General features: G+C 40.3%; 1 protein-coding gene across 3 annotated transcripts; it reads right to left on the reverse strand.

Moving 5' to 3' along the window:
* Window positions 1-2,001: 2,001 nt before the first annotated feature.
* Window positions 2,002-23,481, reverse strand: Tmem237 (transmembrane protein 237). 3 transcript variants are annotated; one of them, XM_069995830.1, is made up of 13 exons: window positions 23,347-23,481; window positions 20,736-20,767; window positions 20,119-20,132; window positions 19,107-19,163; window positions 15,914-16,048; window positions 12,595-12,712; window positions 11,479-11,636; window positions 8,011-8,134; window positions 7,427-7,621; window positions 6,463-6,536; window positions 5,278-5,371; window positions 3,948-4,069; window positions 2,002-2,698 (listed from the first exon to the last, which is right to left on the reverse strand). In XM_069995830.1, the coding sequence occupies exons 1-13, from the start codon at window positions 23,386-23,388 to the stop codon at window positions 2,634-2,636; spliced, it is 1,230 nt and encodes a 409-aa protein (XP_069851931.1). In that variant the 5' UTR covers window positions 23,389-23,481; the 3' UTR covers window positions 2,002-2,633. The 3 variants fall into 3 exon arrangements, with proteins under 3 accessions (XP_069851931.1, XP_069851930.1, XP_069851929.1); XM_069995829.1 differs by lacking the exon at window positions 23,347-23,481 and adding an exon at window positions 22,350-22,487; XM_069995828.1 differs by lacking the exon at window positions 23,347-23,481 and adding an exon at window positions 22,338-22,487.
* Between the last annotated feature and the right edge of the window lie 350 nt (window positions 23,482-23,831).

Below are 23,831 nucleotides of genomic sequence, written 5' to 3' on the forward strand. Positions count from 1 at the left end.
ATTTGTAGGCTTCAGGGATTTGGACGTGGACATCTTTAGGAGACGTTATTTAGTCCACCACAAGGTTCCATACTTACAGCTTTCCCAAATTTCTCCTTGATGACACCTCGGGTGTGATAACTGTTGGCTGTAGAATGAGCATGGCTTCTCTGTAGTTTGCTGTCAGAGAAGATCATGAACTTCTACACTGCCAGCTCATTGCCAGCATGGGAACCATTACTGATGATAGTTAAAGGCAGAACTGGCAGGATGACATCAGAATTGCCAGTGTTTTCACAGTGAAGTTCCAGTCTTGAAAACAGCAAAATATATTTCTAATATGGTGCTTTTAGCAAATATAATTCTCAGACATTCATCTCTACCATCAATTAGTCAGTCTTCTGTTTCACAACATATGATTTCTTGCAAATCAGAGTGGGCCTAATAGTTTTATTCAAATGCTCAGCACCCTGAGACACTTCCTCTACAGCAAGTCTTAAAACTGTTTTGAGCTGTAGGATCTCACAGCAACAGCTGAGGAAACACTGGATGCAGCAGGGAAGACATCTTTTCCCACAAAGGATCCATCTCATGAATGGGATAGTCTGGGAAGCCAAACATCTCTGACCAAGAGCTTTAGAATATGGATGGTGAATTTCTAATCAGGACTACAGATATGGTTCAAGGGTACAAAACTTGCCTACCATTCTTGAGACCCTAGGTTTCATTCCCAGCAATGCCTGCCCTCATTAAAAAAAAGAAATAAATAAAAGGAAAAGAAAAAGGAAACCAAAAGAATACTGCAGAGGTCAGACAGATATGTTAGGCCCGGGGCTGGGAAGTTGGCTCAGTGGTAGAGCGCTTGCCTTGCATGCCTGAGGCCCTGGGTTCGATTCCTCAGCACCACATAAGCAAAAAGATAAAAGGCGGAAGTGGCGCTGTGGCTTAAGTGGTAGAGCACTAGCCTTGAGCTGAAGAGCTGAGGGACAGCGCCCCGGGCCAGAGTACAAGCCTCACGACTGGACTCCCCCCAAAAAAATTGTGGATAGAAATGTTAGGCCCATTTGTCAGGAAATGGAAAGACTTGGAAAAAATCATATTAAGTAAAGTAAGTCAGACCCAAAGAAATATAGGTTCCATGGTTCCTCTTATTTGCAATAACTAGTATATGTCTAGGATAATTTTATCAGATGAGTATAAAAAGCTCAAAAGCTATGTACATATGACCATATAAGATGATGCTAAGCAAAATAAACCCCAAGGTATAGACACAAGAGGTTTTTCTGTTTTTGTTGTATTTGATTTTGGTACTTTGCATCTTGTATATACATGTATCTAATTTGGGGAGGGGACGGGGAATAACAAAATGCTGAATCAAGGACACAGGATGACACATTGCAACAATGATACAAGACACTATGTTGGAAATGAACCCTACAACTTTGGGGGGGGAGGTAGGGAGGGAAGGGATAGTGCAAGGAAAACAAAGGAGGATACACAGTGTACCCATTACCTTACTGATGTAACTGTAACCTCTCTGTAGAGCATCTTTGCAAAAAAATAAAATTTAAAATAATAAAAAAATAAAAGAAATGTCAGGTCAACAAGCTCCTGACTGTTGCACTACTCCTGCTAAGTATGTTTTTTAAAGCTCCCTGAATCATTCTGATGTGAAGTCAAATGTGGGAACCACTGGTACAGATTTTAAAGGGAAACAAACTCCACACTAAAGCATTTCAAATAAAACATGTATTTCACTTTTATTAGCCAAAGAATAAAGCACCTTTCAAACCAAATTACACTATAATTATTACATGATACAAAAACACTAAGCTACATTTATATAAGAAAATTTATTTTTTTATTTTTACATTTTTTTATTGTGAAAATACTGTACAGAGGGGTTACAATTACATGGGCAAGATAATGAGTACATTTCTTATCAAGCATTGTAGCCTCCTCCTTTGTTTCCCCTTCCCATCCCTTCCCATCCTCCCCCCACCCCCCCCATGTAAGAAAATTTAGTATTTCAATTTGTTCAATAAGAAGATATCAAAAATAAATGGTTTCTTTTTAGCTTCTATCATTCTCCTTAAGTTTATATTTAAACTTTATATGCACTTTATTTTTTAATTTTATTTATTTTTTTGTAGATTGTGGGCTTTAACTCTGGGCCTTGGTGCTGTCCCTGAGCTCTTCAGCTCAAAGCTGGCACTCTACCACTTGAGCCATAGCACCACTTCCAGCTTTTTCTGCTTATGTAGGTGCTGAGGAATCAAACCCAGGGCCTCATGCATGCAAAGAAAGCACTCTACCACTGAGCCACCTTCCCAGCCCTTGATATGCACTTTGTAATGCTAAAGTTATAGCTTTTTCTGAATAAAGATTTTTTTAAATGATTATAAGTACAGCTAGTTGAGGAGAATAGGAAATAAAATATTTTCACCTGCTTTTAATTCATTTCTTTTATCATTAAATTTATGCTATAGAAACTAATATGTGAGCATAAATGAAACAATTTAAACATTTCCACAATTTTGAAAAACTTTTCAGTATTATATAATTTAAAAGTCATCTACAAATACATATTTACATATCTTATAAAATACATTGAGAAACTAAAATGGGAACATTCCTCTGAAGGTGAGCTGATATTATGTAAGTGCTTTGATTCTTTTATCTTTTTCAGGATATTCTTCCACGTCAGAGAATAAGAACTCTGCAGAAGAAAATGAAAATATCACACTTAAAATGTTTTCCCAGTAACACAAAAAGTTTCATAGCTTAGGTATAAACAGTCTCTCAATACTGACATAATTCATGGTAAAAGAAAGCCCTCAAGTACAAAGGATTCTCAAAAGACAAATTTGATTTATTGACACTTATGGAGGAGAGAATGTTAAATGGTGAACATACCTAAATACATTGTGTCTGTGACTGATGATGCCAAAATGAAACTCACTGAAAGCTGCTGAATAGAGGATAGTGGGGATGGACAAAGAGAGAGTAAGTAAAGAGTCAACCTAATTAAAACGTTGTATATTCACGTGTGAAATACCACAGGAAAACCCCTTTGAACAAGTAGCATACACTAAAAAGAAGGAAGGATAGGAATGTAAAACAGGTCCTCCCTGGAATGGGAGTACTTCTGGGAAGGGCAAACAGAGAAGGTGAAGGAGGGTAAATACGGTCAAAATACTTCATGTACATGTTTGAAAATGGAACTATGAAGATTATTGAGACTGGTTTGGGAAGAGAAAGGAGAAATGAGGAAGAGTGAAGGAGAGGTAAGTCTGATCTAGATGCTAGTAAAAGTGTTAAATAACAAATGTACATGTTTCATATTATTAAATATTTATTTTAAATTTGTCATGAGCCGGGTATTGGTGGCTTACGCCTGCAATCCTAGCTACTCAGGAGGCTGAGATCTGAGGATCATAGTTGAAAGCCAGCCCAGACAGCAAAGTCCGTGAGATGCTTATCTCCAATAAACAATCAGAAAATTGGAAGTGGCACTGTGGCTCAAGTGGTAGAGTGTTAGCCTTGAGCTAAAGATCTGAGGGACAGCACCTAGGCCTAGAGTTTAAGGCCCACAACCAAAAAAAAAAAAAAAAATTATCATGAACTCCTGAAAAACACAATATAAGAATTTTTACAAGGGTATTTGTCACTTAGAGAAACTAGAATTATTAAATAGCTACAAGATCTAATTCAGTGATTAAATAATCTAAAATAGGAGAAGCCATATTTCCAGTGGCTCGCTCCTCTAATTCTAACGACTCAGGAGTCTATTTCTAGACCCCAGCTCTTCAGGCTCTCCTTCCTGCTTCTCCTGTCAGTCTGTTATTCTACTTCACTTTTTCTGTTCTTTTATCATTTGCTCTTAAATCTGTCTGTTATTGGAAGATTTATTTTTAAAAACTCATTAAAGAAGACTCTAGGATATTCGTATACTTTTTCTTTAATACCTTCACTAAGATCCATGCTTGGCCTGTAAGACAAGAAAAGCCAAGATAATCCAACCAGAAGGGCCACCACCAGATTCACCACAATCCATGGCTGAAGAATCTGTTCCTTGTTTTCTGGTTTCCTGGAGATACAGAAGTATTTGTTAGAAATGCTTTCATTTTGGTTTATATTTCCAAATGCAGCTATTTTAGGAACTCTGAAAAAAACAGCATCATTATCTTAGAAACATAGAAGTATGAAATAAAATGTAATTTCCCTAAAAAATATACTGTGTACCATAAAAAATAAAGGTTCATCCTGCCCATGTAATTGTAACCCCTCTGTACAGTATGTTCACAAATAAAATATAATAAATAAATAAATAAAGGTTCACAGGTTGTTTAAGCTATAAGCAGACACTGACTCTGTGCAATGACACAAATGGAATGTTAGTACTCCTAAAAAATTTTCCTAGAAGATTCCCTTCCAACCTCCATGGCAATATTCTTTTTCTTTTTCTTCTTTTTTTTTTTTTTTTGTCGGTCATGGGGCTTGAGCTCTGGGCTTGGGTGCCATCCCTCAGCTCTTCAGCTCAAAGCAAGCGTTCTACCGCTTGAGCCACAGTGCCACTTCCGGTTTTCCAGTGGTTTATTGGAGATAAGAGTCTCACGGACTCTCGTGCCTGGGCTGGCTTTGAACCTGGATCCTCAGATCTCAGCCTCCTGAACAGCTAGGATTACAGGCGTGAGCCACCTGCACCTGGCCATGGTAATATTCTTTAACTGAGCATTTTTCTTGTCTCTTTTAATCCTATTACTATACTTATTAGAGCATACTTACATACCCATACTTTTGAGAGCAAAAGAGACTTCCCTAGGAGTTTTAAACTCGAATTTGAGCTATGCATCAGCTTCATGTTTGGCCTCTGATCTGCAAAATGCTGAATTTCTCTATTCTCCTCTTACTAACACTACTTGATTTTCTGACTCTATCACAACCACCCTCTTCCCTTGCCATTCTGGGCATTAGGTTCTTTGACTGAAGGTAAGGCTATAAAGCTCCTCTCATTTGTTACATGGAAACTTATTTTAAAGACTGAAAATGTATTTTTAAAAAGAAGCCATCTCAATAGAAATGTAGGTATAAATAACAGCAGTTATCCACTAACCACAGAAATAGGTCGTTTCTTTCCAGTTTTTTTTTTTTTTTGCAGGTGGGAGGGGGGAAAATAACATGGTCTTCATCATTTTTTATAGATGAAAACACAGAGAAGAATGGAAGGAACAGAAAACTAGTTATTACTATTACACTATAGTTATTACAACTGCTAAAATTACTATAAATTCTTACCAGAGGCTGCCGTTAGCAGAAGGGGATGTATAAAGGTGGATTCTGTCACTTGTTGTTTGCTGACTCAGAGACAGTGTAAGAGCAGTAAAGTACACTGAGAAAGACAAATGAAATTACTGAGAGTTTGGGGGTTTTTTTGTTTGTTTTGTCAGCTGTGGGGGCTGAACTCTGGGCCTGGGTGCTGTCCCTTAGCATTTCAGCTCAAAGCTACAGCCCTACCAACTGAGCCACAGCACCACTTCCGGCTTTTTTCTGTTTATGTGGTGCTGAGGAATCGAACCCAGGGCCTCATGCATGTGAGGAAAGCACTCTACCAAACCTGGGTTATCTTGAACATATAGATTAAGGTAAGAAAGATAATTTTTACTTCAGTGAATGATGAAAGTAAATGATAAAACAAAAGAAATTCATTTGACCAATTTCAAGAACATAAGTAAGGTATCTTTTAGATGTTCAATATTTTATCAGGACTGACAAGAACCTAGAAAATCATTTAAGAAATATAATGACTTGCTCAAGTCTTAAAATTAGTTTCATTAATATTCTCATAACTTGGAACAAAATGTACTTTAAGTAATAAAAGATATAAAGTGCCTGTTACTGAAAGGTCGTAATAGCTTTACCAGCCAAATGCCAAATAGAAAATATAAATGCTAGAGGAGGTGTGGCTCAAGTGGCAGATCCCCAGACTGGCACAAAAAAAACTTACGCAAGAGCATGAGTTCAAAGCCCTGGTACCAGCACAAAATAAAAGTAGTTTAATGAAAATACTAATGCTAAAAATTACGTGATACAGAACAACAAACCCAACTTTTTAAATTTATTAACTTAGTGGTGCTAGGGATTGAACCCAGGGCCTAAAGTGCAAACTAAACTTTTCTTTTTCATTTCTTTTTGTCAGTACTAGTTTCAGAGCCTTGAACTTCCTAGGCATATAATCTCCCACTACTTGAGCCACATCTCCAACCTCCAAATTAAACTTTTACTTAAAGACCTAATGAAAAATAATTCTATTAAAATTATGTCTACCACATTTTAACTATAAATTCATATACTATAAATGATTTATAGGAAATAATTTAAAATTTTCTTAAAACTGTAGTTTCCCTGATTCGAAATTACAGTGTAATTCAAGTATTACATAGTTATCAAATGAAACTAAAAAAAAAATTAACTATTACTTACAGAAAGATGCTAGAGCTGTTGGATCCAAGGCCAAAAACTTTCGGATTGCCATTGATGTTTTAGCGAAGTCAATCCTAGAAAATATAAAAGCTTCTTGTTGTAAATTTCTTTAAAAAAACCAAAACTTTGCTTTCTTGCTTACAGTTTTTCCCTTCTCTGTTCTACCATATGTCTAATATTTTGGTTATTTACTTACTCATTTTGGCAGTACTAGGGATTGAACTCAGGGCCTCATAATTTATAGGTAGGCACTATATCCCTTGGCCATGTCTCGAGCTGCTTACTATATGTCTATTATCAGGCTCCAAGTAAGCTTTGGTTTGAACAACATGAAAGCCTAGTTGTTTATTGGGTCTACCTAAAATATTTAACTAGAGGATCACTTTAGGCAACATTTCTTGGTGTTAAGATATCCTAAAGGAAGAAACTAAAATTAGCTTCTACTTCTTTTTTTATTAACCTATCATTAGATTATAAATAGGTGGGTTTTCCTAATGAGTCAAACTGTGTTCCCCCAAAATATAAGTCTATAACATCTGGTTTATTTGACAACAGGAGCTTTATAGATAATAAAGCAAAGGTAAGTCTACACTAATCCAGAGACTAACTTCTTTTTTTAAAAATAATATTAATATGCTACAATTCTGTTTTGAAAACTGTCATAATCATGTTTTGTTCAATATGTCTTCCTTAAGAAATGTTAGAAGAGGGCTGGGAAGGTGGCTCAGTGGTAGAGCGCTTGCCTTGCATGCCTGAGGTCCTGGGTTCGATTCCTCAGCACCACGTAAGCAAAAAGAAAAAAAAGCTGGAAGTGGTGCTGTGGCTCAGGTGGTAGAGCGCTAGCCTTGAGCTGAAGAGCTGAGGGACAGCGCCCAGGCCCAGAGTTCAGGCCCCACGACCGGACCCCCCCCCCAAAAAAAAAAAAAAAAGAAATGTTAGAAGACTCTCAAATCACCAGTCTTACCTGTCAAAAGCTGAAACTGTACTTAGAGACAAAAGCAAGTAGAGAACACTCTGGAACGGATATGCAAAAGTCTTGTATTGCTCCAAAAGGTTGGGTATGTCAGACAGCTGATCTCCTCCTGCTAGAACATAGATCACAACAGTATTCCACACAGCACAGCCAGCCAAGAAGCCGTGAGAAAAGAGGCCAATCATCCTGCATGGAAAAGCGTTTGATTATCTATCAATGACTTTAAATACAAGGCTAAAATATTCTTAAAATCTCTTTGCATCTAAGAATAAAAACCAACCTATTATGAAAAGTAAAAAACAAGTCTATGTTTTGTTCTTTCTTTTTCAGTACCAAGGATTTAACCCCAAACCTCAAGCATACTAGGTGCCGCTGAGGTAGACCTCCAGTCTCAAGCCTCTACTTTTTATTTACAGATAGGCAAATCATTTAATTCTAATGGAATATTTTAGAATGCATAGCTATACAGCATAGGAAGCTGTTAAGTTTTGTTTATTGTATTAAAGAGCCAAGACTTTTTACAAATGAAATCTAGTTAACATTTATTTTAAGTAAAGTCCAACTAAGGCAGCCACCTGAAAGCTCGGTGCACTGAGAGTGCCACATCTCTGGTGGTCCAGGAAGGCTTCGTGTCCATTGACACAGCGATGTTTTCTGTGGTCTTTACCAACTGTGAACGATCAGCAGCCTGAAACCGTCCTGAGAACACATAACTCAATTACTAACGACTAACAAGAGAGAACTCATTATCCCACACTCCTAAGACTTAATGTGGCTGTTTTTCTATCTAAAAGTTTTCCTGGACTCAATGTTTCCTTTTTTCCATTTCTTTTGTTGTTGCTTTTAAACATACCATTTCTTCATATTAAAAAAAATAAAAAGTAATGTCAATGCAGTTTCTTAACCAAACTGGTATTAGACAAATTTTAGATTCAATTTTATTTAATAATATACCATAATGAAATTTTCAACTCAGAATAAAGCCTAAAAAACTTATTTATGTCATCATCTGCAAAACTCTAGAGACTTCAGGAGTATTAGCATTATAACGCCTACATTACCAAGGTAAGCCAACATTTGAAAACTACTTCAAAATTCTTAGGAAAAGATTCTAAGGGTATGTAGCCGGCTTTCTATGACAGAAAATAACTGGGTTGTTTCAAAGGCTTCTCTTTGAGGTCTATATAAAAACTACCAGTTCAAGTATAAGCCTTAGAACACTGTGAGCAGGGCATTATCAATTTAACAGATGTAGTCGTAGATAGACTTCAGGAAGCAGAAAACAAACCTTCTTCTCAACCACCCTTGCTAAACCTGGTGCTCATATGTTTGGGGAATAAAAGAATAAATAATTTTCCCTAGAGGAGAAAAACACTTTCTAAATAGACAACAGAACCACTAGTGCTTTTTATGGTCAGTTAACTTGAGTAGGGAATTTTCGGTACTAAGGAAAGGGAGAATAATAAAAGGAGGATTGCGTGGCACTGCTTGGAAAGACTGGAATAAATTAAATAGCCACATGGTATACCAGTAAAGGCAGTTGACTAGAGGTTATAAAACTCAAATGCAACTCCCAGTTCTACACTAACTCTCTGTGAGATGCTGGGTAAGTCATTGGCTTCTCCAGCCTGCAGGCTTCTCAATGGCCAAAACGCTAAGATCCCTTACACATGATCTTATGGACTCAGAATTCTAGAATGATTTATACAAAATCTATGTTGCAAATTTTAAGGACTAGCCTTTTAGTTCAGTGCTCTTTATGCAATACAGTCATAGCACATCCATGGGAGTAGGAGTTGGTTATGGTCATGCTTTAGGTAAGTTTTCATTAAATACTGTCATGAATTGAATGTAAACTCTCAAATTATGTTGAAGCTCTTTCCTCAGTGTGATGGTATTTGGAGGAGGTGCAAGCTCCTGTGAATTTGAGATTTGTGTTCTGGCTGTGGTGGCTCATGCCTACTATCTTAGCTATTAGGGAGGCAGATACCAGGAGTTCCAGGCAGATACCAGATCACAGTTCAAAGTCAGGCTTGGCAAAAAGTTTACAAGTATCCATCCATTTCAACCACTAGAAGTTGGGCATGTCATGTTGACTACGTAGGATGTATAAATAGGAGGATCACAATGCAGGATGACCTATTTCAAAAGTAATTCTAACGAAAGTAAAAAGGGCTGGAGTGTGTGACAAGTGGCAGAGCTAGTACTAAAACTCCTTAGTACTGCTTGAGAGAAACATGCACTCTCTGTTGTGTGAAAATAATGTGAGCAAAGCATTCCTCTTTACTGTTGACTAGGAAGGTCCTCATATGGGAAGTAATTGACAGATTTACCTCAGGAAATAGGAAAGGTTCCATTTCCTTTCAAAAGGGTTCCATCTACAAGTCAAGAAGAGTCATCAAGACCTAAATCTGTCAGCACTCCCTCTTAGCCTTCTCCATTTCCAGAACTATGAGGAATAAATGTTTTCTGTTTAAACAGCTACTCTATGGTATTTGGTTCTAACAGCCTAAGCTAAAACAAACTGCAAATCCAGCCTTAGAAGCAGTATTGCTATGCGTTATCGGAAGTATTTTCTGAGCTGGGAGCAATGGCTCATACCTGTAATCCCAGCTTCTCAAGATACTGAGATCTGGTGGACTGAAACTCAAAGCCAACCCAAGCAAAATAGTCTACAAAATTCTGCCTGTGAAGATTCAGAGTCTATGTTGAAGGGGCAGAATGATGCAGGCTCTGGCCTCAGGATTATCTGAGGACTGTGTTTGTGTATATGGAAAGCTCTTGGCATGCCGGGCTAGAGAGGGAAAATGTTCTCTCTCCCTATCTCAAAACACATGTCACAGACTCCTGGGAGCAGAGGAAGTAGCTCTTCTGCTTGCTTAAGCATAGACGAACAGCTGGACAAGTATTTTCCTGAGATTGGAGAAGTGGTTTGAGCTTGCTCTAAAATAGTTTAGATAATAATATACCAAGACATTGTCTCATAGGTTAAGTAAAAATGTATCTGTTGAAATTTTTTGTGTGAATGTCTCCTGACTAAATCTTGGCAAAGATCATGCTTGCTTGTCTTTAAATACCCACTAAAAATAAAACACAGCATGCAGTGGCAATTGCTGTTTGCACTCTGCATCCCCTGTGTCCTGGTGATTTCATGACCCTTACCCAGGGACCCCAACGCACTAGACGTTGACACTGCCTCCAAAAAATAGAAAGAAAGCAGGGCTCGAAGTGTAGTTCAAGTGGTAAAACACCAGTCTAGCAAGCAAGCCAAGCATGCACAAGGTCTGAGTTCAAACCCCAGTACAGCCAAAAAATTTTTTTTCCAAAGTTATATATAATGTAATTATAGTAATATATTTCATTATCTTTCTCCTTTCTTTCCCTTTTTTCTCTTTCTGGTGATGTGGAACAAGTACTCTTCCACTTGGCTAGGTCCCCAGCCCTGTATTTCTTATTTAAAATGGGAGTACAATAATGTATTTTTTCTTTTAGTGATACTCACAGAATTTATGTTATTCCTGCCGTTTCACTACAACCACTACCAACCACAAAACACTGGTCAAGTACATCAAAATACAAAGAAATGAATGTGGCTAAGGGAGGATTTTAAAAAAATTATCTATAATTCCATAACTGAGAGCCAGCCAGGCTTGAGTCTTTCAAATATTTTGTCAATCTTAGGCAATTTTCTACTGTTAGAATCAAACTGTGTGTGTGTGTGTGTGTGTTTCATTATTAGACTTTCCATTAAACGAAAAATTGTCCCTCACATTAAGTAGTATAGAGTTTTTTATTATATTATAAACCCTAACTTTCTGAAGTTATCCCCCTCTTATTGTACAATTAGGTTGTTTCCAGGTTTTACCAGCTTTTTGTGATTACCAGCTTGGTGCACACATTTTGCCAACATTTTTCTATTATTTCCAATTCAGATAGCCAGAAATATAATTACAAGTCAAAAGATATTTGCAAAATTTATCCTTTATAAATTATCCTTGTATGATATTTAAAGAGATCATGTTCCACAAGAAGAAATGACTTACGGCTTTTTTCCACAAATACTTTGCCTACAGGCTGGCTAATTCCAGTGGGTGCAGTGAATCTAGACAGTTGTTCTGGAGTGCTTTGCTCATCAGTAATTATGTCTTCATCTTCTACTCCAAGCTCATTGGCATACTGTAACTCAACTGGCTGGGTTTTCCTGAAATCAGGGAAAAACATAAGAAAAATGGATAATACTTGAATGTTTACAGATCTGCATAGGCAACTAAGAATATAATGAACAGACAGACTTGGAGTGAAAAAAGAAGATTTGTTTATTCTATATATTTATTTTTAACTGTAATGTGTTCCAAGTTACCTCTCTTAGTGTGTCTTAATTTTCTTGTCTAGAAAATGCTCTGACTAAACTAGATTTTTCCAGATATAAAACGGTAGGATTCTGTTCATTGGATCATTTTCAGATATAAAAAATATAATTTCCCAGGGGTATTTGTCTATTCCATTTTATCTGAGACTTAATTTCTTATGCTAAAACATAATAGTTTTAGTTACTGATGAACTAATCATTAAATTCTGTTAACATAAGGAAATATATTATAATAGCCTATGTTATTATTTTTTAGCTATCATTACCTTGAATAGCTAATATTTTGCTATTTATATAATTAATATTTTGCTTCCTTTACATTATTTTTTAAGATCGCTCCTTAGGCTTCTTGTTTACATACATTTTTTTTTCAAATTTATCATCACATTGGTTAATTTTTGTCTTTGGTGCTGGTATTGGGGCTTGAACTCAGGATATCATGCTCTTAAGTTTTTTTTCTCACTTAAGGCTGGTGCTCTACCACTTAAACCACAGCTCTACTTCCAACTTTAGTGGTTAATTGAAGTTTAAAAGAGGCTCATGGATTTTCCTGCCTAGGCTGGCTTCAAGCCATGATTCACAGATCTCAGCCCCTGAGCAACTAGAGTTACAGGTGAGAGACACCAGCACCCAGCTTAATTGTTATTTTGTTTTGCTATTTATCCTAGTAAGTATTTATTATTTCATGATGTAAGTATTTAATACAACCTAAGAGAAGCTACCATTAGAAGTTCTAAATTAAACATAAGAGTAATTTTGGAAAAAAATAGAAGGATAAATAAAATATTACTTCGTCTTCCTCCGAGGCTTTTGAATAACTGCTTCCTCAGCTGGCTCCACATCAACACCATTTTCATTTCGTAAAGATGGGCTAGGTGTCTTCTTTTGTGTAAAGGAAGTTTCCAATTCTAAAAATAAAATGATGTTTTCAGATGACAATACAAAAGTAATATACAAGACTCTTATAAGACAAGAGAACTTTAAGAATCTTAACTAGGACAATTTTTTTTTTCACTATCCACAGATAATGTTAAGTTTGCAAATTTTATATCCAACATGTCAGTCAAAATTACTAACACAAACTATGGAAAAATATTCAGTAACTAAAAATATTAAGTATTAAGGTAAATTACCTCCAGGTTTGGAGATTTGCTAGGACTTACAAGTCATTATACTCAGTTGCAGTTTAAAAATCAGTAAAACAGCAGATGGACCAAATTCTAGTTGAAACCAGATACAAGATTCCAATAGTCCTCTGTCAATGGAGTCAAACCAGATGTCCTACTTAGTGCAGCAATGAGTTGTGATGACACATGGATACATCCTCTATCAGGGAAGTGATTAGTGACTCAGCACTCAAGGTTTTTATTAGTAGCTCATCACAGAGGTCTAGCACATACCAAAAGTCCAAACTCCTGAGGAAAGCAAGTGTTCAATATAATTGCACAAACACAGTACACCTTTCTTGTAATTTGGCAAACATTTTATACCAGGGACCTCCATTTCCTATCCCAAGTTCCCAAGCACTAGTTAAAGGCCAGTCTCACAAACAGGTCTTTCTAAGTATGGCTCTTTTCTGTACCCAGGATAGGCACTAAGTTTAAGCAAGTCAACAGAACCTGCTAACCTGTTACCTATTCTTTTTACCTCTGGCTCCCTGGAATGCCTTCAAGCCCTTTGAATTCTATTTTAACAAAATACAGCGTGGGCTGGAAAAATCATACAAGCACCACTACCTATCATGGCCACTCTAAGCAAAACAAAATACAAATCAATATTAAAATCCTAAAAATCTGACAAATTGGACCTGCCACACTCAGTGCACTTGGAAGAGGCAGTGACAGGTTCCTAGGTACACTTATGCTCAAAACTTAGCTAGGTTCTCAATGCTAAAGCCATTTCTGTATACTTTTGCCACAAAACTAGGTGTTAGTTTTTAAATTAATACCCTAATTGAAGTACTAAGTTTTCATTAGACTATATTTAGTACCAGTAATGAAGGAAACAATTTCTCTGAAGGAGAGCTCACATGAGTACAGCCCATTCCTTTGTCTGCTCTTGCCTTCTCCCCCACTGTGCTGTGCATTGGGTCATCCCACTTCCATGCATCCCATCGGTGCTGCACTCTCCACTTTCCAATGTCTCCTTCCCCTCCTCCTCCAGGTATTCCATCCCATCAGGACCTGCTATTTTCTAGAAGGACAAGGAGTTAGGTGGGGAAACTTATGTGCATTAAATTATTCTGCAGGGCTAATGGTAACAGTTCCTTCCTTTTGTCTTATTCTAACAAAACCACTGTCCATTTTTTCTTACCTTTTAAAATTGTTATTATAAAGGTGATGTACAGGGGGTTACAGTCACATCAGTCACATCAGGTAAAGAGTATGTATCTTTTTGGCTGATGTTACCATCCCTCTACTCACTCTCCCCATCCTCACTTTCCCTCCCATCCTCACCCACAAGTTGCATAGTTCATTTTCAACAGAGTGTCCAGTAAGTATCATAGCTACATTTGTTCACCCTTTGTCCCTCCATTTCTGTGACTCCCCTTACACTCACAAAGACATACAAATGAACAAACAGAATAAGAAAGAAAGAAAGGAAAAACAGCAAAAAGAAAAAAAAAGCTGTTTTCATTCCTTGGAATTCATTTCAATAAATACTATTTTGTATGATCAGATGCACACAGGCATTGTGCCTTCCGTTCCTCTCCTAAGAGTATCTTTTCTAATTATTATAGTCACATATGAAAAATCAAGGAAGAAAATAATCATCCTTCCCTTCCTCATTCTAAAAAGAACATACCATTATTAATATCGCTACATCTCTCCTTTCTTTTTATTATGTATATATGTAGGCATGAAGGTACGCTCTAGGTTAAATTGTGCTAAAAAAACGTTTAAGCCATAACTCTCAGTACCTATTAATATGCTAATTTGGAAATACCGTACAGAGGAGTTACAATTACATGGGCAAGATAATGAGTACATTTCTTATCAAGCATTATTGCTTCCTCCTTTGTTTTAATATGCTTATTTGGAAAAGGGATCTTGGTAGATATAATCAATTTAAGAGGAGGATCGGCAGATCAGGAAGGGTCCTAAATCCAATATCTGGTGTCCTTATGAGAAGAAGAAAATGTGGACGAATAAAAACAGGAAGTAATGTAAAGACTGAACAAAGGAATCATTATACAAGTCAAAAGGACACAGGATTATCCACAATCACCAGAAGCTAGACGACCGAAGACTTATTCCCTACAGCCTTTGAAGGAAGCATTTAGACAGCTTAATCTTTGAACTTCTGTCCTCTAGAACAATAAAGGAGTAAATTTCTGTCAGGTCAGTCTGTTTATTGTAGTTTGTTATGGCAGCCCTAGAGAATTATTAAAATATGTTTCACAAAAGTAGAACCATCATGACTTGGGGTGTTTGGCTCAAGGAGTACAGCATCGCACACAGGATATATAATATGTACACCAAAAAAAGATAGAGCTGGGCACTGGTTGCCCATACCTGTAATCCTAGCTACTCAGGAGGCTGAGATCTGAGGTTGATGGTTCAAAGCCAGCCCAAGTAGAAAAATCCATGAGACTCTTATCTCCAATTACCCACAGAAAACCGGAAGTAGTGTTGTGGCTCAAGCAGTAGAGCATTCACCTTGAGCTGAAGAGCTCAGAGATAGCGCCCAAGCCCAGAGTTCAAGCCCCATGATCAACAAAACAAAACAAAAAAGATATAGTATTTTGATTGCCTGTGAATAGTATCTGAGACACAGAAAGATTCAATGAATGTTGGCCAATTTTTTAAATTATTGTTAGTAGAAATTCATCTTCTCTCCACTGTAATCTGAAATGTCAATTTCATTTGAATTTCAGTCCTAAATTTGCACCCCTCCTCTCATAATCTATAACGTGTGGCCAAATGTAAAGTATATGACCTATAACATATTCTTCTTGACTGAAGCCCCAAGCATTGCAGTGGTAAATATAGAAAGGAAGGAAAAGAAGAGAGCATGAGACCACTGATGGGAAGAGGATGTTGGCAAGAGTAAACAGACCTCCAAAATTAAAACTGCTATCACAAGCTAACCTTGGTGTCTTCACATACCTGGAGGCGGCCTTGCCTTTTTCTGTCTCCTTTGAATGGGAGCCTCTGCATGCTCTTTGGATTCTTCAGTTGGTGTCTCACTGCCCTCAGATGGCCTGTGAACAACAGGCTCTGCAGAACCTTCCAAAGCATTCTCTACAAGAAAACCAAGTAGAAAAACATTGGCTAAGCCGGGCGCTGGTGGCTCACGCCTGTAATCCTAGCTACTCAGGAGGCTGAGCTGAAGAGCTGAGGGACAGCGCCCAGGCCCAGAGTTCAAGCCCTACTACCGACCAAAAAAAAAAAAAAAAAAAAAAAAAAAGAAAGAAAAACATTGGCTAATGGGAACAGAGATCACTGAGCTTTAAAAACATGGGGGAAAAGATATCTACAATGTATCCTGCAGGAAACATGTCAGGATGTCAATCCTCATCTGTAACTCTGGACTTTGGATTAAGAACAGAGATAAATGTAATGACCGGTACAAATGGCTCAGGCCTATAATCCTAGCTACTCAGACAGCTCAGACCTGGAAGAAAAAGCTTCAAAGTCAGCTGAGACAGAAAAGAATATGATTATTAACTAGCAAAATTCTAAACTGGAAGCCTGACTCAAATGGAAGACAGTCATGAACAAGAAAGCTGACCAAGAGCACAGGCCCAGAATTCAAGCACCAGGACCAACATACACACATACACATGCATGCACACATACATACACATCCCAAAGAAATGTGGGGATAGGGCTGGGAAGGTGGCTCAGTGGTAGAGTTGCTTGTCTTGCATGCATGAGGCCCTAGGTTCAATTCCTCAGCACCACATAAGCAGAAAAAGCCAGAAGTGGTACTGTGGCTCAAGTAGTAGAGTGCTAGCCTTGTGCTGAAGAGCTGATGGACAGCGCCCAGGCCCAGAGTTCAGGCCGACCCCCCCCCCAAAAAAAAAGAAAGAAAGAAATGTGGGGATAAAAATAAGCTTGAGGGGGCTGGGAATGTGGCTTAGTAGTAGAGTGCTTGCTTAGCATGCATGAAGCCCTAGGCAATTCCCTAGTACCACAGAAACAGAAAAAGCCAGAAGTGGCACTGTGGCATTGAGCAAATGAAGCTCAGGGACAGTACCCAGGCCTGGAGTTTAAGCCACAGGACTGGCAATAATAGTAATAATAATAATAATAATAATAATAATAATAAGAAGAAGAAGAAGAAGAAGAAGAAGAAGAAGAAGAAGAAGAAGAAGAAGAAGAAGAAGAAGAAAGAAGAAGGAGAAGAAGAAGACAACGACGACAGGAAACAAAAGAGGAAAGGGGTTGAAAAGAAAACTAACAGAAGGAAGAAAAACTGTTTCAGAACACTTAGAACTTAAAAACAAGTTTAAAAATTATAATAAAAATGACACCAAAGAGAACTCTCTTTATCTTCTGTCTTACATTAGCAGCCTCTGTAGTGTTCGGTGCTTCACTAATACCCTAATACACAACAGTCATCATGAGTAATTAATTAAAGTTAGTAGATAACATTTTAAAGCAAATTTGAAGATTACTCTCCTCTTTTCTGGTGGTACTAGGGTATGAATTCAGGATTTCCCACATATTAGGTACGTAGCCTACTGCTTAAGCCATGTCTCCAGTACCTTTTCCATTGGTTATTTTAAGATAGAGTTTTGTTTTTTCTCCTGGCTAGTCTGAACCATGACATTCCCATCCCATTTATGATTCATATAGCTAGGATTACAGGAATGTACCACTATTGCCAGCTTTTTCTGTTGAGATGGGGTCTTGAGAACTTTTTTGGCCTGGTTGGCCTTGAACCAAGATCCTCCTAATCTCTACCACGAGTGGCAAGGATTATAGGCCTGAGCCACTGGCTCCTGGTTTAAGATAACCTTTAAGGGCTGGGAAGGTAGCTCAGTGGTAGAGTGCTTGCCTTGCATGTATGAGGCCCTGGGTTCAATTCCTCAGCACCACATAAGCAGAAAAAGCCAGAAGTGTCACTGTGGCTCAAGTGGTAGCACTAGCCTTGAGCTCAAGAGCTGAGGGACAGCACCCAAGCCCAGAGTTCAGGCCTCACGACCAAAAAAAAAAAAAAAAAAAAAAAAGATTACCTTTAAAAACTTCAGCCAATACAGTACATATAGAATTATCTCTTTTGTGAAAGAGAAAAAAAAAAAAACAGCACCATTTCTGAAACTTTCAGTCTTCTGAGAGTGAGAGGGTGAATAGTCAAGGAAAGCTAAAGGGAAGATATGAGATCAGCTAGTGGTGACTTTACGGTCAACCTAAATGCTAGGAAATGGTGAGTTTCATCAACAGAAAACTGTAAACAAGAAATAAAGATTGACTGTTGAGGGCTGGGAATGTGGCTTAGTGCTTGCCTAGAATGCATGAAACCCTGCGTTGGATTCCTCAGTACCACATAAACAGAAAAGGTCGGAAGTAGCGCTGTGGCTCAAATAGTAGAGTGCTAGCTTTGAGCAAAAGAAGCTCAGGGATAGTGCTCAGGCCCTGAGTTCAAGCCCCAGGACTGGAAAAAAAAAATTGACTGTTGAAGGTGGGGATAGATTCCATTGTGTTGAGTATAAGTCACCACTACAACATCCCAAATTATCAGCAGGTAACTAGAGCAAACTGAGTTTCTAGATTGTTCACTATTGAAGCTTTAAAACAAGGATGATATGGTTCTGCCTTCAAACTCTTGCTCTGCAAGAGTGGCACTATGGCTCAAGTGGTAGAGCACTCGCCTTGAGCTGAAGAGCTGAGGGACAGCGCCCAGGCCCAGAGTTCAAGCCCCATGACAGACAAAAAAACAAACAAACAAAAACCCAAACTGCAGGGCTAGTGTCATGTTCTCTGCAAAGATTCTCTGCCTGAAATTAGAGATTTAAGAACTCTGTTTCTGTAAATCCAATATTCTCTTCAAGGGTCCCTACACAATTACAATGTCTAGGGATAAAAAACCTAGAAGAGGTTAAGAATCATGAGGTAATCAGAACTCAGGTGGCATAATACATTATTCCATGAATGTTTCTAGGAACCTCCTGCGTTTCCCACTGCCTTGACCCTTGTTACTGATCCCAATGTTTTGAACTTAATTGCTTAGTTCTATCCTCAACAGAAAACTGTGAATTGAGGCTGCTGGGGTCCTGTCTCCCTCCGGCCTATAATGCTTATCATGTGAAGTCCTGAAAAAACTTACAATCCCACACAACAAACAACTTCTTACCCAGTGTGGTTTTTGTTCTGGACTTCTTTTTCTTAGGACGACTAAGTGGAATATCATCTATAAAATAGAAAGAACATCAACATAAAAGGCTGCCTAAAACTGAGTGCAAAGAACAAGTAGAACAAAACTTTCAAAATGGAAAACTTTTCTCCCTCTAACCTGGAGTCAGCCAAGGAAAGAAGGCAAGAAATTGACATGATCAAAGAGAACCCATAATGGGGTACCAGCAGTAATGTTCATAAATGTGACACTAGAAGTTTGCTCAACAAGTGTTTAGCTAGTCCCCTACTCTTCCCAGCCCTTTAGTCTATGAGCAGAAATGAACTGTACCTAACTGTGGCGATCATGCAGGCTCATCATCTTGCTGATTTCAGAAAGAAGCTAAGCAGGGTGAAGCCTGGTTAGTATTTGTATGAGAAGCAACCTCACATGGGGACTAGAACACTTATAAAAACAGCTGCTGTGGCATCTGAAGCATCATTATTGCATCATTGATGAAGAGGTAGTGAAAGGCAATTTCCTTTGAGTGTTGCCACAGAGGACCTCAAGGTTAACCTACAATTGTTGCTAATACCTCTGTGCCATAGTAAGTCCCTGAGGTTTGGGGATAGTGTATAATATTACCTAAATAAAAAATAAAGATAATATTACCTAAATAAAAAAAGAAAGAGTTTGAAGGCAGAACCATATCATCCTTACTAAAGAAAAAAAGAAAGTTCAATCTCTATTGCAGAACTGTAAACTAGTCAACGGCTATGTTAAAAATTTTACTGTAAGAGAAACAAATTAAAGAAGCCAACTTGTTTTTGTTTGGGTATTTTTGTTTTCTTGGCAGGATATCAGTATGTTATCCAATCTAGTCATGAGCTCTGGGGTTCAAGCTATTTTCCTGCCTCAGCCTCCCTACTAGTTGGGACCCTAAGTGTGTGTCAGTGCACCAAATGTTCAAACATTTTTTGAATATTAAATACTGTATCTTAAACATTTTTATGTTCACAGAAAATTAACTCACCTTGAATAGCACCACTTCACATGCCACCAACCAAATTCAATTAGCAGGAAAACGACACCAAAAGAAATAAAATGAAAGCTATTAATTAAATCTATTTTTCTGTTGAACATTTACAACTAACTTTTACACAGTGCCAAAGTTTACAAACTAGCTATTATTTAAGTAGTTCAAACTGCTTAAGAGCACTCATAAAGTAACCCAAGTATTTTTCTGAATGTACACATATTCTCTACTGTCTTTTGGTAGAGTAAGCAGATTAAGAAACCTTATTCATCACTGTCACGGATTAAAATCAGCTTAAATATTGAAGAAACTATTCTACCAAACAGAAGAGGATCAGAATCCTAAACACAAAGACACCAGAACATACAGAATAGAGCCATTATCCTATCATGTTGTTATTTGGGCTTCTCAATTAAAAACTTTCACTATAACTGCTACCCCCACAATTCAAGAAATCTTCTTTTTGCCTTAAAATGTTCAGGAAGCCTTTTCCTAAAAATTTCAGGAAGATTCTTGTGAACCATTATAATTTATCAATGGTACTAGTCATTTTTTCACTGTACTAACTTTAACATTTTTAAATTTCAATAATGAAATCATTGTAATTATGTTACCGTGGCACAGGTGGAAGAGCTCGTGGAAGACGCTATAGGGTTAGGGAGAGAAAATTGAAAAGTGTAAGTAAAAGTTCAAAGCATCTTTTCTTTGTATATCTAAAAAAAATGCCTGCTGAGCTCGATGCTGGTGATTTACACCTATAATTCTAGCTACTCAAGAGATTGAGATCAGGAGATCGAGGTTCACTGCCAGCCTGAGCAGAAAAGTCCTTCTCTAAAACTACTATCAGAAAGCCAGGCTGGAGGTGGTATTGGCACCAGTCATAAGAAAGGCAAGGGACTGACTGCAAAGTCCTGAGTTCAAATCCCAGTGTGTGTATGTGTGATGGGAAGAGGCCTGTTGATGAAACATGACAGAAAAAAATAATGGATCAGATGAATATCTTCAATTTGGGGAGGGGGGGGTGGTCGGTCATGGCCTGGGCGCTGTTCCTTGAGCCACAGCGCCACTTCCGGTTTTCTGGTGGTTAATTGGAGGTAAGAGTCTCGCGGAACTTTCCAGCCTGGGCTGCCTGTGAACTGCAATCCTCCTGAGTAGCTAGGATTACAGGCGTGAGCCAATGCCACCCAGCTTTCAAGTGTTTTGATAACTGTGTTTATCAGAGGGTTCAGTAAGGTGATTCTACCATCCCTACAATTTTATACAAAATCCTCTCCTTACATTATTTGTCTACATAAGGCTCAGATGTAAGCATGAGGAACAGAAACAAAACAGAGATCACGGCTTTAATGTAGATTACATCCTAGTGGTTAAGTACTCAAAAATGTTAAATAGGTATAATAAAAATATGGGACGTATGATGAAAGATGTTTCTGTGTTATAAGTTATAGCTGACAGAGAATGAGAAGCATTTATTTAGGGAAAGTAATTTAGTTGAGCTGAGATTTGAATGAGAAAGGAGTCAACGTGTCAGACAATGAGCAAATGCTAAGGGCGTTAGGGAACACTGGACTTGGAGTGCTTCTGGTAAGAGGAGGGCAGCAAGGCTGAACACTGCCACTAAGGACATCTAGGGAGCACACAGATTAATTAGGGCCTTGCAGACCAAGGGAAGGAATGTAGATCTTGCTTCAAATAAGTGAAAAGCCAATTAAGTTTTTAAGACACATAGTAATACGCTTTAAAAAAAAACAACAAAACGATTTTAGGGGAGAACAGAGGCAAATAAAAACCCTTCCCTTATATAGTTGGCTCTCTGTAAGAAAGAAAAGTCGTGTTTGCAAACTTGGAGAGCATTATAACTACTAACAGAAATGCTTAGAAGTCAATTTACCACTTCAAGTATCTCTTGCTGCTTGCAGAAAGCACCGATTTATCAAAAGGATTAAAATTTAAATCCTCTTGTAGGCTGTCCCACTTTCAGCAAATCTATTGCTCTACTTGGCAATCGATACAAACGCCCCAGACACGGCAGAATGTCTCCCTACTATACACCAGTCCACACTAGGCCGGGAAGAGCATGACTGTCCCAAGGAAGCGCCACTGTCCCCCGAATGCTGAGGACACAGCCCACTGGGTTAAGTCTGCATTTCAAAGTTGCCGCAAAAACGACGCTGCACCCGCCCAGAAACCCAACCGCTAAGCCCCCAAGCGCCCACAGGCGCAGTTACCGCGGGCTTCTTTCCCCTTCTGTCTGGAGCCAGCTCCCCGCTGGCCATCCCGACACACAGGCTCAGGGCGTCGCCCCCGGGACCCGGGGGAAGGGGGAGACGGAAGAGAGCAGAGGGGGTGGAGGGACACCGAGGCGGGCAGAGCCAGAGATGGAGGAGAGAGGGGAGAGAAAGCAGAGAGGAGGAGGGGGGAGGGAGGGGGGAGAACGGGGGAGGGAGAGGGAGGAGAGGGAGGAGGGGGGAGAAGGGGGGAAGGGAGGTGAGGAGAGGAGGGAGGGAGAAGGGGGGAAGGGAGGTGAGGAGGGGGGGAGGGAGAGGAAGGGGGAGGGGTGGCGGGGGGAGAAGGGGGGCTGCCGCGCGTGCGCACTGCGTCATTGGGGGGTGCCGGTGGCTTGGCGCTGGAAGCTCCCGATGGAGAGGGACCGGGTAGCTGTTGGGGTGACGGAGGGAGGGAGGTTCCGAGGTCCGGTTTGTCTTATTCGAAGTAGCCCTGGGGGACAAAGGCCTCGGGATCCGGGCTGATGTGCTTAGGAGCAGACGTTCCGGAGAGTGGGGCGGCAGCCACGGCCCCCCGGTTTTTCTGAGGGGCTGCAGTGATTGCACAGGGGCGGGCGAAGCCTGACAAGACTTTGAAAACCTCCGCCGGCAAGTGGCGCCCGGTCGGGGCAGTTAAAGCCCCCGGAGCTGCCGGAACCAGGGACCTCGCGGCAGCACCGAACCCGCCCGCCCGCCGAGACGGCGGAGCGGGGTCGTCATGGCAACGCGGACTCCGGCGTGGAGGAACTCCCCGCCCGGCCCCGGCGGCTCCGGGCTCGGGTCCCGGCGTCCCCGGCTCCCATCCCACCCCACAAAGGCTCGCGAACGTCCGCGGACCCCACTGGCAAGGCAGACGCTCCCACTCATCTCCGGCTCCTGGGCGTCGGTCCCGTCCCGCTCCCGCTCCAAGGGCAGCGGCGGCGGCGGCTGCGCGTCTCCCCACGACTCCGACGAGCCTCACCGTGTGGCCGTCCCCCAGCGGAGGCCACGAGTCTGCTCTCATGGCGCCCGCCGGGGTCGGAGCTCGGCTCGCCGCAATGCTGCGCCTTCCCGGGCCTGCAGAACTCGGGGGCGGCGTGGCGCCGCGTGAACGGAGGAACCCCAGGCCTCGCCGGGACCCCGCCCCGCCTGCGCGCGGCCTCCGCCCCCAGCCCGGCCCCGCCTCCGCTCGGACTCCGCCCCCAGCCCGGCCCCGCCTCCACTCAGACTCCGCCCCCAGCCCGGCCCCGCCTCCGCTCGGACTCCGCCCCCAGCCCGGCCCCGCCTCCGCCCGGACTCCACCCCCAGACCGGCCCCGCCTCCGTTCGGGCTCCGCCCCTAGCCCGATCCCCGGCCCCGCCTCCGTTCGGGCTCCGCCCCTAGCCCAATCCCCGGCCCCGCCTACGCGCGGCCTCCGCCCCAACCCGATCCCCGGCCCCGCCTCCACCTCCGCCTGAGCGCAGCCTC

The sequence above is a fragment of the Dipodomys merriami genome, unplaced genomic scaffold (genome assembly GCF_024711535.1).
Source record: "Dipodomys merriami isolate MVZ:Mamm:240054 unplaced genomic scaffold, mDipMer1.0.p SCAF_49, whole genome shotgun sequence".
NCBI classification, from domain to species: Eukaryota; Metazoa; Chordata; class Mammalia; order Rodentia; family Heteromyidae; genus Dipodomys; species Dipodomys merriami.